Below are 16,065 nucleotides of genomic sequence, written 5' to 3' on the forward strand. Positions count from 1 at the left end.
CCCTGAGATGAGGGAATGAGTGTTGCGTAACCTTGCCGTGCTTGTGCTCCGATTTGGTATCGCTTCAGTCGATGAAAACAAGGCATCTATGGGCGGCGTGGCTTTTTATAACATAAAGCCATGCTCATTTTTGCGGGCTGTGACCAGTGTTAATTTCGTTGACGAATAATTTGTCATTATTTTCGTCAACGACATTTTTTCACAGACGAAAACGAGACGATAACTGAATAAAAACCAGTTTTAAATGACGACAACTATGACGAAAATGTATTGACATTTTCGTCAACGAATAAAAACTAGACGGAAATGTTAGGGAGGGACGATTGGGGAAGAGACCCAGTCAGAACTGATTTGCGCTTGTGGAAGATGCGCACATTTGAACTGTAACGTGCCGATCTACCGGCGGCTCACGAGTCGGCATGTGCTTGATGCATGTTTCATAAATCATTAAAAAATTTAAACGTCTGGGAGAAAGAGAAGAGCAGACATGGATAGATCTGAATAAGAGTGACGACGCGAAAGAGAGCTTTATTCGGTATGTTTTTCTGTGCGAACACAGACACACACACACAACCCGAAGCGTGCGCAGCCCTGCACATAGACAGCTGTATACAGCGCGCTGCGCGCAAGGACTGAATTGAGCTCTCTTTCCCGTCTGAATGGACAAATACACACGTTATGTCTAAATGTCCGTTTTGGAGAGTATTCGCGTAAACACAGTTGGTTATGTCTTTACAGAACGTACAGTTGTGAGAATATCGGATGTGGATCAGCAGTGCTGGATCTGCACACTCGGTCTTAAAGTGACAGTGCGTAATAAACCTAATGCCTTCTGTACACTTAATATTGATCAAACAACAAAATAAAAAGAGAAAAGTACTGCTGTTTAATAGCTTTAATAAGGATTAATTATATTTAATTTATACAAATAAATATATCTGCTTGAAAGAATAAAGATGTATGTAAGTTAAAGACTGTATAATCATTCATTGGAGGAAAAAAAAGACTGTTCTTTTAGAAGTTTAAGATATTATTTTGTGTCACAGTGCTAAATCTGTGTATGTGTTGCATGTTCAAACTTTAAAAATGATTTATATTAACAGGTTAATAGATGTTTTCAACGGGAATATAATGGGTTTGGAAAGTTTAGAGAAATTCGAAATTAAAGCATTACAATTGAACTAAACCCATTCTATTTTAGTCGACTAAATCTACTGTAGATTTAGTCGACTAAAATCTTATTGTATTTAGTCGACTAAAACTAGACTAAAACTAAAACAATTCAGAAGACTAAAATATGACTAAAACTAAAATGGCATTTTAGTCAAAAGACTATGACTAAAACTAAATCAAAATTTGCTGTCAAAATTAACACTGGCTGTGACCCCTAGAGGGCGCGAAGCATCCCCATTGGCTCTAACGTTAGTCGTGCCTCTCCATAGGTTGCAGCAGTTGCCGCAGAGCAGCCAATAAACGCGCAAGCCATCTCACTTGGGTCTGCTTGCTGCAGCAAGTGCGTTTTAAATTAAAGAAAAATTATAAGGATAATTTTTGGCTTCAATCTTCTCGAGAAAAGGGGTTTTCCCAATGCGTAAGCCAGCTTACCCAACACTCGTTCCCTCATCTCAGGGAACCGAGGTTACGTTAGTAACCGCGTCCGAGGCAAAATCCGCTGCTTCTGGGAGAGGCAAGTGCTAGGCGGTGGTGTGTTGGCAAGAAAGGCCGCGGAATTTAAAAATACTACTGTTATTGTGTCACAAAATGTAGTTTTAAGAGTTGTTCAGTTGAGGATGTAGTTGTTTAAAGCTCAAATCTGTGGTTTATTTGTAAAGATAGCGCCTATTTAAAAAATTTTATCTGACGTTTCGGAGTTGTGAGATCCAGGCGATCACAGGGCACTCAGTGCTCATGTAACCCGCCTGGAACAGCCTTACCTCGGCTAGTCCTCCTGACGTTTGCCGCTGGTAAACGAGAAATGTTTAAATTCACAATCTATAGCTTCGGTTCTATTATGAAACATATAAGTTATATATTAATACATTATACATATAATGACTCGTTATAATGTAGGTCAAACGACTTCTTCAATTATGTGAGTTTTTCTTCATCTCATTCAGAAATGTATATGACTGCACTAGACAACAGGCGAGACAGTGTGCAAAGCACAAACAATACTGGACAACTAAACTGAACACGGACAGGAACTTAAAGACACAGTGACGATTAACTACCGTATTTTCCGGACTATAAGTCACACTTTTTTTCATAGTTTTGCTATGCGACTTATAGTCAGGTGCGACTTATATATCAAAATGAATTCATACTGACTGAGATGAAGCAGGAGAAAACATTACCGTCTACAGCCGCGAGAGGGCGCTCTAGTTGGCGGAGTTGTTCAGAAGCGACACCGAGGAAGAATTCAATGTATCCAGTGTGTTGGAATGAGATCGCGGGAGCTTGGTGAACTTAGGCTACTTACCGGTAACTTGTTGGACTCGCTGGCTTATGTTAATTTAGCCTATTCAGCCTCCCAGGTATACGTTCTTTATGCTATTGTGTAGGGTTTCCCGCAGAAAACGTGTTAGTTAAGGTGTAACTTAACTTAACTTTGTGTTAGCCTACTGTACGTGTCGCCACCATACACATCAGCATAAATGCCCCTGATGAATTGTTTGTTATTAAAGCATTAACATTCACAAACCACTGTTAACCCTCTGGGGTCTGAGGTGTTTTCTGGGTCCTGGAGGTGTTCTGACATGCTCTAACATTTGTGCTTATTTCTGTTACTTGTGACATTTTCATGACTAAAGTATTATTACACTGCATTCATCACAAACTCTGCTACAATAATATGTCAGCAGCATGTATGTAAAAGTTTGTAGTTTTGAGATAATAACATTTATGCGTGGTTTGTGAAAATGACCAAAAAAAAGTCACTGAAATAATGTCATGAAACCCAAACTGATTATTTCTTCGCAAGGCTTTTGAAAATTGTATCACGTAGCCTAGAATATTTGCTCCAAAACTATGTGAAAATAATCCTGAATACTCATTCAGATCAGACAATATATTGATTTAAAATTAGTATGACATGTCTTGTGTAAGAAAGCTTTATGCGAGGAGGCGTTAACCACCATGAATATTGAGTGTTTAACACCTGAGAGAGACAAAGACCCTCCCATAATGGCCCTATTAGGGGCTCTCAGGCGCTATCATTACATTACCTTGCACAAAGAATGAGGAGATTTAAAAAAGAATGGCTTTTTGATTGTTTGAATTTATTTACAACACAACATAATCCAAAGATACACAACAAATGGCAAAAAATAGCACATTATTTAACACACTGAACTAAAGACAGAGACTTAACCAGTCACACACCTTTGTGCAATTTCTGAAACATAGTACATACCTGTCATTTCCCAGGTGTTTGATTTTTCACTTTACCTCCTCATGCTCATGTTGAAGTCAGCAGGACGGGTAGCTACCTAAAAAAAAAAAAAAAAAAAAAAAAATATATATATATATATATATATATATATATATAAACCTGTGAACATGCTGATATCAAGAGAAACCAGGGCTGCATGATTGTGGCAATACATTTTAGATTTGTTCTGGTTAAAATTCCTTTTTAAAATTTACAAAATACACACACACACACACACACACACATATATATACATATTTGTTGTGCCTTGTAGGCATATATCTGCAGGGCTGAATAAAATAATATGAACAATAGTATAGCAGGCATTGTTAAAAAGGAACACTTCAGTAACACTACACTAGAGAAAAACATATTGATTATCATATGTTACTTCAAATGTTTACAATCGATATGACGTTATGAAATGAGATTGGAGTAAAATCATGGTGCTTTTTGCTTTTCAAACGCACGTCGCGCGACTCAAACTCTCACAGCGCGTGCAGGGAACATTTACTGAAGCATCGAGCAACAGTTCAATGGCAATATGAAGTTTATGCAACAATAACACTAACTAATATAATTCAGAATTATTTCTTACCTTAAAATCGTTCTTGTCTTCAAATCGCGTTCTTCTTCTTCAGATGTAAACCCAATAATCTCACAGCGTGTCTTCCAAACTCGACGACAGCAGAGGACTGATAAAGTTTGCCGCTTTGTTGTTGATGTAATGGGGCGTTCGCGCGACACATGGACGATTTGCATCTCTATATGTTTTGCGCGTGTGGGTGTGGTCACATTAAAACTAATGAGTAAAGGTTAGAGAAACTGAATATCTTGTTGGTTTTATACAAATTACTTAAACAGAGAATATTTGTTTTCGTTTTGAATCAGATAATTTAAAACTACACACTTAAATGATTATAAATATATAGAGCTCACAAATGTGTGACAAGTATTCGCTGAGTTTTGTTTATGTTTAGAGACGTGCTCAAGAAAAAAAAGTTCACGAGACGGAGAGGCAGAAAGCACACCCTGTTTAATTTCTTTATTTTACAAAAGCACAACGTTTTGTTTTGATTGTAAGTGGACACATACAAAAGTAGACATCTCACAGATTTTTTTTTTTCATTTTTATTAAGTCTGTATGACCATATATGACTGAGTATTTTAAGTTTATTTAGCTGCTATGTGAAAAAAAACGTGCAAATCACGCCGGCGTGATTGCCGACCCCAGAGGGTTAACTTAACATAAAATCAAGCAGGCTGCGTGCATGGTTTGCCATGACTGAATGCGCGCAAAGTGCGCTCCCTTAATAATTCCTAAAAAGCTGACATCAGTTCATCGCGATCTCATACATCTCTGTTATTATCAATGAAGCTGACTGCATAATGAATCTTTCATAATATCTTTTATAATTAGAGGATTTGCCAGCATGCAGAATTCAGCACTGAACAAAAAGTCAGTTTTGAGCGGTGAGCGGATTCTATCTTAAATGCTTCTGATTGGCCGTTGCGTTCAAGAAATCAACACATATGTCTGTGATTGGCTACATCGCTCAATGCTGCAAACATGTTACAAATAGAAACTCTGGCCTGTAAATAGTTTCTATTTTGTTTTAGTTGTTCTTTAGTTGTTCTTGTTGCTCTCCCGCGAAGAGAGCACACGTCACTCCTCTCCTAACAAAATTGCACTGGTTGCCGATTGCCGCTCGCATCAAATTCAAGTCACTGACGTTTGCCTACAGAACAACCACTGGCACTGCTCAAAGAGGCACAAAATCTCTTTCTCGGACCTTTACCATGACTGTTCCCTACTGGTGGAATGATCTGCCTAACTCAGCCAGAGCCGCTGAGTCCATACCCATTTTTAAGAAATTGCTGAAGACGTATCTTTTTCGGCAGCATTTAATCCAGTAATACTAACACACTCTTCTCTATTCTAAAAAAAAATAAAAAATACTGTACGTTGGATTGTACTGTGAAGGGTCATAGCACTTACATACTGTTGGTCTACTGCTAGTTTAATTGCTTCTATTGTTTTGGATAAAAGCGTCTGCTAAATGAATAAATGTAAATGTAAATGCTTTTCTGCAACAGATGAATAACAATTTATTAGTTTTTATATGTTTTATTCATAGATTTTTTTTATTTAATCGTTTTATTCTCCCGCAGCCCGCACACACAGAGTGAGTGCATTAGGCTACTGCCCGCGCTCGCACTCGGACATCAAATCTGGTCCCGCGCCGCACGTCTCTATATCACGGGCCCAGCCTGAGTATAGTGGCGGGAAATATCGGGCTCGGGCAGAGAATCTAAGCTCTAAACAGGACAGAGTAACACGGCGGATATCGCTCATATACATTTTTTTGACGACGTAGTTAAGGCGTGTGTTGTTTAGGCGGCAGCCTTAGTTCCAAAGTGCTGCGGGAAACCCTGTGTTACGTTAACATGCCGGACACCTATTCAGCCTGTTGTTCTGTGTTCTTGGTCTTGGATTTTGTGAAATAAATTTCTAAACTAAACTTAATAGTCCAGTTTGACTTATATATGTTTTTTTCCTCTTCATGATGCATTTTTTGACTGATGTGACTTATACTTATACGGTAAAAGAGGAGCAGCTGTAAGTTAGTGTCCATGGTGACTGATCGGTGGTGGGAAACACAGACAACGAAACACATAAGATGAATGAAAGCAAACTAAAAGTCCATGAATTAAATATAACAGAACAATGTTGACACCGGCTACCAATGCTAATTATAGACCCATCTCACAGGTGCCCTTCTTGTCAAAGTTAACCCTCTGGGGACGGCAAACGCGCCGGCGCGTTTTGCTCGTTTTTTTTTTTTACATAGCAGCAAGATAGATTTAAAATACTCCGTCATTTTTGATACAGACTTAAGAAATATGAAAACATAAGCTGTTAAATGTCTACTTTTTCATGTGTCCACTTACAATCGAAATAAAACATTTAGCTTTTGTAAAATAAAGAAAGTAAACAGGGTGTAGCAACATTGACTGACATCTGTTCGAATTAGGGAATCTGATTCTCTAATACACTTCATTCGTTGTGTGACCAGACGAGAGCGTCGTCTCATTCGTCCATTCCAACACACTTCAACAAACGTAACGTGACACCCAAACATTCCTTTGTGCCTTTAAAGCACACACACATACCAAGACACCACATGGCCTCAGACAAAGGAAAGGACTTTCACCATAAAGTCACCCTTAAAATGTACCAAATATAGCCATTTGTGTGTTAAGATGTGTTTATAAACCATAGGAAAGCATATAAATGTCCCGGTGTAACCTTAATCAAACTTTAAATGTCTATACTAATGCATAATAATCAAACTTTGTATTCTCATAATCTAACTGATGTGTTTGATGTCTCTGTAATTCTCTAAACCTAACGGAGTCGAATTCTGATAGCAGAATGCAGTAATGTACATTGTTTTACACATGTTATATTTCTGGAGCCGAAAAGTTAAGCCACACACTGTTGCATTTCAAGCCAGAAGGACGTTCCCAGCAAACAAAGGAGAACTCTCCCGCGTGTGAATCTCGGCACATGATTGGTCCTTCCCGAAAAACGGGGCGGAGAAAGTATTCCCCTCAAAAGCTGGAACAAAGCTCCTCCTTACTCTCTTGCTCTGCGCTTCCTGCCTTCATCACTGCTCATCATGTGACGTCTCCGATCTAAACTCCCTCACGGAGTTCCCTGCTTTTATTTTCTTTATAAAGTTTCTTTTGTGCCATTTTCAAATTCTCCTTTGGTCGTTTCCACCTACGAGTCGAACGAACGGAGCCTGAATTCCTTCAGCAACTTCACTTTCAACCAGCCTTCAAAGCTCCCGCGGAAACGTGCTCTGGCAACGAGCACGCGCCCTGCTCCGAAACAACACGAGAGAACGCGCCTCAGACACGAGAACGCACGCTCCCCTCAGATCCAGACATGCGCACACACGACCTTTTGCAAGTATCCACTCTAACGAGTTTTTAATGTTTTAAGGTTCGATGCATTTTGGTTGGCTCTCAAAGGTCTGTGATTTCGTTATTCTATGATGTTTGCTGTTCTATGGTCACACGTGACCATTCTCTCTTTCTCTATCTCTCTACAATCTCAGCGCGTGCTACGGCGCGCGCCCCTCCCCAACTCTCTATAACTCTCCTTCTCTCATCATCTGTTACCCGTTTTGTCTTGTCTGTTTAATGTAAGTAACTGTACATAGACGTATAAAACCTATAATCACTATGTGTATTCCGTTATATTCTGTAGTTTGCATTTATTAAAACAATATATTCAACTGTTTCTGTGAAAGTGCTTGTAAAAATACGAGTCAATGAGGTTTACGAACTAAGAGCTACCGCGCTATTAACTACATTAAGTAGTTTAATTTTATAAACCCCGGAAAATTAATGTTCACGACCAGAAGGTTAATATTTCTTGGAGTTTATAATAAGGGATAACTTTGTTGAGAGATTGATGGGTTGATGGTTTTGCAGGACAAACACCTCTTTGATCATTACATGGATTTCCCTTAAAGGTTATCTCATACTCGAAGTTAAATTAGATTATTGATATATGAATGAGGAATTATAAGACGTTGTGATCGATTATTCATATATTCATATAATCTATACATTTTCAATTTCGATAATTTAATGTAACTGTAATATGCAAATATTAATCATATTCATGATTAGTTATTAAAATTCCCTATAGATCATTTGAGTTAATTCATACGGACCAAAAGTCCGAGGCATAAACGCTACAAGGGTGTGCTTTCTGCCTCTCCATCTCCGTGAACTTTTTTTCTAGTGCACGTCTGTAAACTTAAACAAAACTCAGCGAATACTATTCACCCAGCCATGAGCAATATATCTTTATAATCATTTAAGTGTGTACTTTTAAATTATCCAATTCAAAACTAAAACAAATATTCTCTGTTTATGTAATCTATATAAAAAGAGCGAGTTCTCATTTCAGCTCATTATAACTCGTTATCTTTTAATGTGACCACGCCCACGGAGAGCGCACTATTCAAACGCAAATGATCTGAGGCAATACATGCAAACATTCAAACCGGCCACACATGCAAACATTCAAACCGGCCACATCAGCTCGATAAAACACATCAAGTTTAAGTTATTTAATAAAAAAATTTAAATCAGGAAATAAATCAAACAGGTCATTAGTAGATGGTATACAAGTTATTATTTGATACATTATTTGTAAATCCCCTTGTATGTCAATATTGTTTTAGTATCATTATCTCAATAAACAATGGTTCGTCATGAACAAATGATGAGCAAACAATTAGTAAATGATCAGTATATAATTTATTGATGTATTAAGTTGTAAGCTGGTCTGTTCAAAAGCACAAACATGCATGCAGGTATGCTAAAGCTGTATTTTTAAGAAGAGTAATTTATTTGTTTTCAAGCGGATAAACATTTATAAAAATGACTCTCAGTCAGGAGCTTTCAGTGCGTTATGTTAAATCCTTTCACTCATCTGCACAGACTTGTGATATGTGTGGGATGTGATAAAGTGAACTGGTTTTACCTTCCACTGAATCTCACAGTGGTTAAAGATTCCATGTGTGTAAGAGTGTCTGCTACTACACTACTAGACCGTTTTAAATCGGCTCTTAAATCTTATTTGTTCTCTCTGGCTTTTGATTAGATTAATTAGTTATTTAAAGGTGTTTTTTTTTTTTTTTTTTTTTTTTTTTTTTGTTTAATGAGTTTATATTTTGTATGCTGCATGTTTTCTTTTTATGCTTTCTTTTTATATGCTCAATGCTTTATTGTACAGCACTGTGGTGCAACTCTGTTGCTTTTAAATGTGCTATAGAAATACATTTTGACTTGACTAGAGAGAAGACAGCTGTCTATACCCTCACCAGTCAGCACTTAAAGGACAAGTTCGGTATTTTACACTTAAAGCCCTGTTTACAGATCGTATCTGATGAAATAGAACGGTTAAGATTAAAATTTGGACACATGCTCCTGTCCCGAGAATTTTAGTTTTATTTAGCGTTTGTGGACCTATTTTGCCAAACGCGTCACACCCAGATTCTTCCGTTGAGAGCTTGAATAATAGACACCAGTTGGTGGCGATAATGCACCTTTGCCGATTGCAAGCAAACCGCTGGCATTTCATTGAATACACAGAAGAAGCAGAAGAAGAAGCGGCGGAGGAATATCGTACCTCACACAGCACATTCAATACAAGTCAATGGAGGTGGACAAAAACTACGATAAAACCTGTTGGAATGCATCTTTTTCAGCGATTTTTTTTGGGCCCGTATCAGTGAACACCCCTGACCACTCGGTGAGTTTCACGTCTTTGTAAACGAAAGTTGAATGTGTTTTAGGAAGGAATCTTCCAGTGGCCATAGACAACCATTGTGGGGGTGTGGGGGGGAAGCGAAATAAACCCAAAATTCTCGCGACAGCAGCATCTGTCCAAAGTTTAATCTTAACCGTTCTATTTCATCAGATACGATCTGTAAATAGGGCTTTAAGTGTAAAATACCGAACTTGTCCTTTAAGTTGCAGTGCACACTACAAAGTGTTCAACACCTGTTATAGATTACGTGTAAATACATGAATTAATAATTTACAAAGCTTTATGAATACCTTAATCTAAAGTGTAAACAAATCATCACTCGTAAATGTGTTACACATCATTTGTAGATCTTTCTTACCTGTTACAAAAAAATTGGATGACTAGTAATTTCCTACTACTAAATTCAGAAAAAAACAGAGATTCTAATTATTGGACAAAAAACTTCCACACGTAATAACCTAGAATACTGTCTAACACTTCCCCCTGCGCAAAGTTACCTCCAGATGACGTAGTTTCAACGGTGTGCTTGTCCGTCCTATGTCTGTATCAGGAGGGTGCAGACTGTGACGCCAGACAACGTATTTTTTCGACATCTACCGCACATCTAATGTTGACATCCGTGGGACCTCCGTGTAAGGGTTATTTATAGTCCAAATGTGGTTGTTTGTGGACATCTTTTCAACATCAAATTTAGACAAATTTTACGTTTTTTTTTTTTATAACTTCTATAACTGTAGTCCCATGTTTCAAAAGGGTGGAGAACGTGTTTTCTGTACCATTGTATTTACATTTATGCATTTGGCAGATGCTTTTTATCCAAAGTGACTTACATTGCATTACACATTTATATTCCTATCAGTTCTTGCATTCCCTTGGAATCGAACCCATGATCTTGTGTTGCAAGCACCAATGCTCTACTGTTTGAGCTACAGGAAGACTATATTTTAACTAATATATTTAACCAAAATCTGACTTCCAAACATGACGTAGAAAAGACCTCATTTGGAGGTAACTTTGCAAACCTAGATCATGTCAATTTCCTGCACCTGTCTTAGACGTCCACATAACATCCAGAAAATTACCTATTCCGGCGTTCAAATATTGAACATTATATTGACGTCCAGGTGGGGTCATGGTTAGATGTCCAAATAGCAGACTATTTTGCACGTTGCATAAAGGTCAAAAACTGGTCTTGGACCGACTGACGCAATATAGACATGATCTGCCTATCCAATAGACGTCTGATGTTTAGTGGGTTGATGGCTGCTCTGTTAAAGGAGAACTCCGGTCAATTTTAACATTGAGGTCAATTTTTAGTAAATTTGGAGTGCTGTCAATACAGAGAACAACGTCAAAAATCGGTGTTGCCTACACCGTGTAATCCTCTTTTTCAAATTTGAACCCTATTGACTTGAATGGGGTCTAATTTTAAACCTGCTTTTATTTCTCTTATCATCCTTGATGTGTCATACAAGTGCCCAGCCATGTTGAGTGATTCCTTCAGAGTGAACACGAGTGAATCTGACTGCAGTAGATGTGAAAGATATTAATAAAAATGATGTTATATCAGCCAGCGCACATACCTGTATTTAGTTCCTGTTTTCGGTCGAAGTCCAAAGTAGTCGATTGTCGAGTTCACGCGCGTGATCATAGGTAACTAAATCTATGCGCGTGAACTCGACAATCGACTACTTTGGACTTTAGAAAAAAAGTATTAATATCTTTCACATCTACTGCAGTCAGATTCACTCGTACTTTGGCACTTGTATGACACATCAAGGATGATAAGAGAAATAAAAGCATGTTTAAAATTAGACCCCATTCAAGTCAATAGGGTGCAAATTTTAAAAAGAGGATAATAACACGGTGTAGGCAACACCGATTTTTGTCGTTGTTCTCTGTATTGACAGCACTCCAAATTTACTAAAAATTGAGCTCAATGTTAAAATTGACCGGAGTTCTCCTTTAAGTCTTCGTCGTCGGTTAGGAACCTGGGTGTGCTCTTTGATACCAATCTTTCATTTGAAAGTCACGTGTCTAGTATCTGTAAAACCGCATTTTTCCATCTTAAAAATATATCTAAATTACGCCATATATGCTCTCATTGACAAATGCGGTTTGTCAGCTAGTTAATGCGTTCATGACCTCAAGGCTAGATTATTGTAATGCTCTACTGGGTGGTTGCCCTGCACGCTTAACAAACAAACTACAGCTAGTTCAAAACGCAGCAGCTCGAGTTCTTACCAGAACCAGGAAGTATGACCATATTAGCCCCGTTCTGTCAACACTGCATTGGCTGCCTATTAAACATCGTATACATTTTTTAATATTGCTGATTACTTACAAAGCACTAAATGGTTAATAATTAATAGTTAATAATACCTAGAATATCAAAATCGAGTGCTGGCGGTAGATCCTTTTCCTATTTAGCACCAAAACTTTGGAACAGTCTTCCTACCATTGTCCGGGAGGCAGACACACTCTGTCAGTTCAAAGCTAGATTAAAGACACATTTCTTTGACCTAGCATTCACATAATGCATTATAGACTATAAATGATGACTTGACAAAGTATGTGTATGTGTATAGAAGTAATTTACAACTCTTTCTGCATGCCCTAATCTAAAGTGTAAACAATTCATCACACTAAAAAAAAATTACACTCAGTCTGGGAAAGTGAGACTTTGTCAGGTTTAAGCTGAGGTAATAGATATGATCATGACTCTAACCTGTGGCATAAGATTTGGCTGTTCATTCTTCAGTTTCTCCAGAGCCTGCAGCAGAGGTGGTGCTTCTCTGAAGCCCAGGAAACCAGCCACATAGGGGGCATTAAGAGTCACCATCTTACAATCCTCATACAGAAGCTATGGGGGGGAAATTATATTGTGTTAGTATTTGGGAAAACAAACTATTAAAAATATTTAATATTCATAATATAATTATATAAGTAGTAAAGGTTTTTGTTCCCCAAAACAGTGAGTTTCCTTTAATCTGTTTAGCCTGTTTCACTGAACTGTTTCACTCGAAAATGTTTCCAAGTGTCCGTGTGGTATTTTTCATTTACTAAAGATGTTTTAGTGAAAATATACAGTATGTAGGTAAATATGTAAACATAAGCTATGAGAGGCCATTGTGAACACAGTGAAGCAGGGGCAGTTCTAGGCCCTTTTTAGGGGGGTTTCAGCCCGCATATCAGTCGTCTCAGCCCCCGCTTAAAACTATGATCACCTATCTAAATGATCAGGCCAGTGGTGCTTCCTAAAGAAAGTTTATAATTTTTACGCAGTGTAAGTAACGCAGTGCTGAAGTGCCAACTAGCCTCTCCCTATGGAGGATCCCTTTATCACTCTACAGATAAAGTATTGTGGAAAATTCGCGTATCTACCCCGTAGTGATAAAATAAAATAATATTCTGTATCAAATTTATAGGCAGGACAAGTAGTTTGTTTAGGCTTGGTTTGTAGAGAATTACAAACATGTGCACATATATTCAAATGCACATAACTATAGAATTCATTCTTGATGCACACGTGAGCGCCATCAGCGTTTCTCACAGGTTCGCGTTTAAAGTCTGTGTAGAGAGAACGGTGTCGTCTTAGTGGCCCCTAATTTAATAACAAATTATCCTTTCGACGGAAGTGAATCAATCAAAACTAACTTTAGCTGTAAAATAACATTATTCAAGAACCGCTATAAAGCCAAAACAATCTGTTACCTTAAATTATACGTTTATCTCTGTAAAGCAGCTTTGAAATGATCTACATTGTTAAAAGCGCTATATAAATTAAGATGACTTGACTTGAAGCGCGCCTCTCAGACAGCACACAAGAAAATCTTGAGCAAATACACACAAAATGATCTACGTAAAAACAATCTTAAGTGAACATAAACAGTTAAGAAAATTTCAGATGTGTATCAATATAAGGTGACATCAAATCACAATTTTAATCAGAAAGATCGCAATTAGTTCCCCCCCCCTAAATCGTGCAGCCCTATGCTCCTGATATCAGCATGCTCACAGTTGATTTGTTGTTTTTACAGGTATCAGATGCCACTTAAGAGTCATGCAGACTCAAACTTTCACACAAGTCTCTTTAAACTGTGGAGCTTCAAACTCTTCATCTCAGATGACAGGGTAAATGAAAGGTATGTTGAACAGAAACTGTTTCAGGAATGGCACAAAGGTGTGTGATTCTCTGTGTTTAGATACATGTGCTCAATAATGTGTTTTTGTCCTTTGTTATGTATATGTGGATTATGTTGTGTTGTAATTAAAATAAATAAATAAATAAAAAAGACATTATTTTAATCTCCTCACATTCTTTGTTCTAGCTCCCTCACAGTCCCTTTCAACTGATAGGGCCATTAGGGGCCATTGTATTCCCAGGTCTGAATCACATCATTATATATGATTGTTATACAGTCTTTCTGACACAAAACATGTCTTACTAATTTTAAATCAATATATTGTTTTATGTGAATGAGTGGGCAGGATGATTTTCACATAATTTCGAAGCAAAAAAAAATGTCGGCTACAAGATCCAGTTCTCAAAAGTCCTATAAACAAATATTCAGTATGTCTTTTAAGGCCTTAATTCAGTGACTTAATTTTTTTTTTCACAAACCATGCATAAGCGTAATTTTCTCAAAACCACAAACTTCTACATACATGCTGCTCACATATTATTGTAGCAGAGTTTGTGTTGAATACAATGTAATCAGACTTTAGTACGCTGTTTGACTGACATGATAATTAAAAATGATAAAAATGAATTAGATGTAGTAAGCTACTTTTGCCATAGAGGTGGACAGTAACAAAGTACATTTACTTGAGTACTGTACTTAAGTACACTTTTTGAGTATCTGTACTTTACTTGAGTATTATTTTTTCTGTAAACTTTTACTTTAACTTCACTACATTTGAAAGACAAATATCGTACTTTTTACTCCACTACATTTCTGTCAAGGGCCTTGAGTAGAAAGTAGTAACGTCAGGCATGATTTTGGGTCGCAGGGGTTGTATTTTAGTTGTAAATGAAAGTCTGGTTGACGTCAGAACTCGACTGATGTTGGTTTCTGACGTCAACCGATTTTCAACCACAATACAACGTCTGTCCAACGTTGGAGATTAACGTTAATCTGACATTGGATTCTGACATCAACATGATTTTAATTTTCAACGTTGGGTTTGGTCTTTTAAATGCAAATTTTGTTATTGTTTTGGAGCACACTAGCTTATAGATAACAGTAAGACTAACATATTCATACTAAAAGCCAAAAAACTGGGAACAGCCATTTGTGTGTCCAAAACCGTTGTGGACGTTATTGAGTACACTTATTCAATCCCACGACTGGAACTGTGTTATAGAAATAAATGTGATATTGATATGAGGGCAGGCAGGTGTAGCGACAATGACATCCGGCCAGCTGCTTGTCAAATTAGTGAATCGTGATTCTCGCAAACACTTCATTCATTGTCTGAACAGACAAGAGAGCTTTGTCTCTTTCTCCCATTCCAACACACACACACACTTCGACACACGTAACATGACACCAACATTCCTCACACCAAGAGACACACGTAACCGGACACCCACGTGTCTTCCACAAAGAAGCGCACACACACACACCAAGAGACTTTTCCAAAGGGAATCATATTTAAGACTTTACCACATGTATATGATATTTTTCTGTGTCGCCATTTCTGTGTCACGACCGATTTGGGACTGATTACAATATTAGCATGTATTAATCAAACTTTAAATGCCTATACTAATGCATAATAATGTAACTTTGTTTTCATATAATCTGAACATGATGTGTTTAGTATCATTTTGAATCTTGAGGCCTAACGGAGTTGAATCTCGATAATAGACTGCAATGATATGATTATTACTATATGAATCCTTTTCAGTCGTAGAAATGACTAAGCCCAAAGCTCTGTCATAAATCTACACAGCCGGGGGTCTTCTCGACAAGACAAAGAAAGTCTCCCGCTCCCATATCACTGAAGGTGATTGGCCACTCGCGCCAAACGAAGGCGTGACCCATACAGTCTTTAAAAAGAGCCAAAAGCTCCTCCTCCGTCACTCTTGCTTCCGTCTCATCCCTGTTCGTCATGTAAAAAGTCTACGATGAACTCCGTGGGAGTTCCGTCTGCTTTTATTTTCTTTACCTAAGTTTCTTTTGTTTCATTTTCAAATTCTCCTTGGTTCGCCTTCACCTAAGAGTCAAACGGACTAAGCCTGAATTCCTCAGCAACTTCACTTTCAAGAAGC

At 37.7% G+C, this 16,065-nt stretch overlaps 1 protein-coding gene across 14 annotated transcripts in view; it reads right to left on the bottom strand.

The window, feature by feature from the left end:
- The window catches only part of LOC307006464 (endonuclease V-like), a 134,894-nt gene that overhangs the window by 70,920 nt on the left and 47,909 nt on the right, over positions 1–16,065 (bottom strand). For 12 of the 14 annotated variants that reach the window (XR_013799461.1, XR_013799462.1, XM_079627491.1 and 9 more), the window contains exon 3: positions 12,517–12,651. The exons of the other annotated variants lie outside the window; for them this stretch is intronic. Coding sequence is in view for 10 of the 12 variants with exons in the window: in XM_079627491.1 (XP_079483617.1) it covers positions 12,517–12,651 (135 nt within the window). In the remaining 2 variants the exon portion in view is untranslated. The remainder of the gene's footprint in view (positions 1–12,516; positions 12,652–16,065) is intronic. 14 annotated transcript variants of the gene reach the window in all.

This window comes from Phoxinus phoxinus (genome assembly GCF_949152265.1).
Source record: "Phoxinus phoxinus genome assembly, chromosome: 11".
NCBI classification, from domain to species: domain Eukaryota; kingdom Metazoa; phylum Chordata; class Actinopteri; order Cypriniformes; family Leuciscidae; genus Phoxinus; species Phoxinus phoxinus.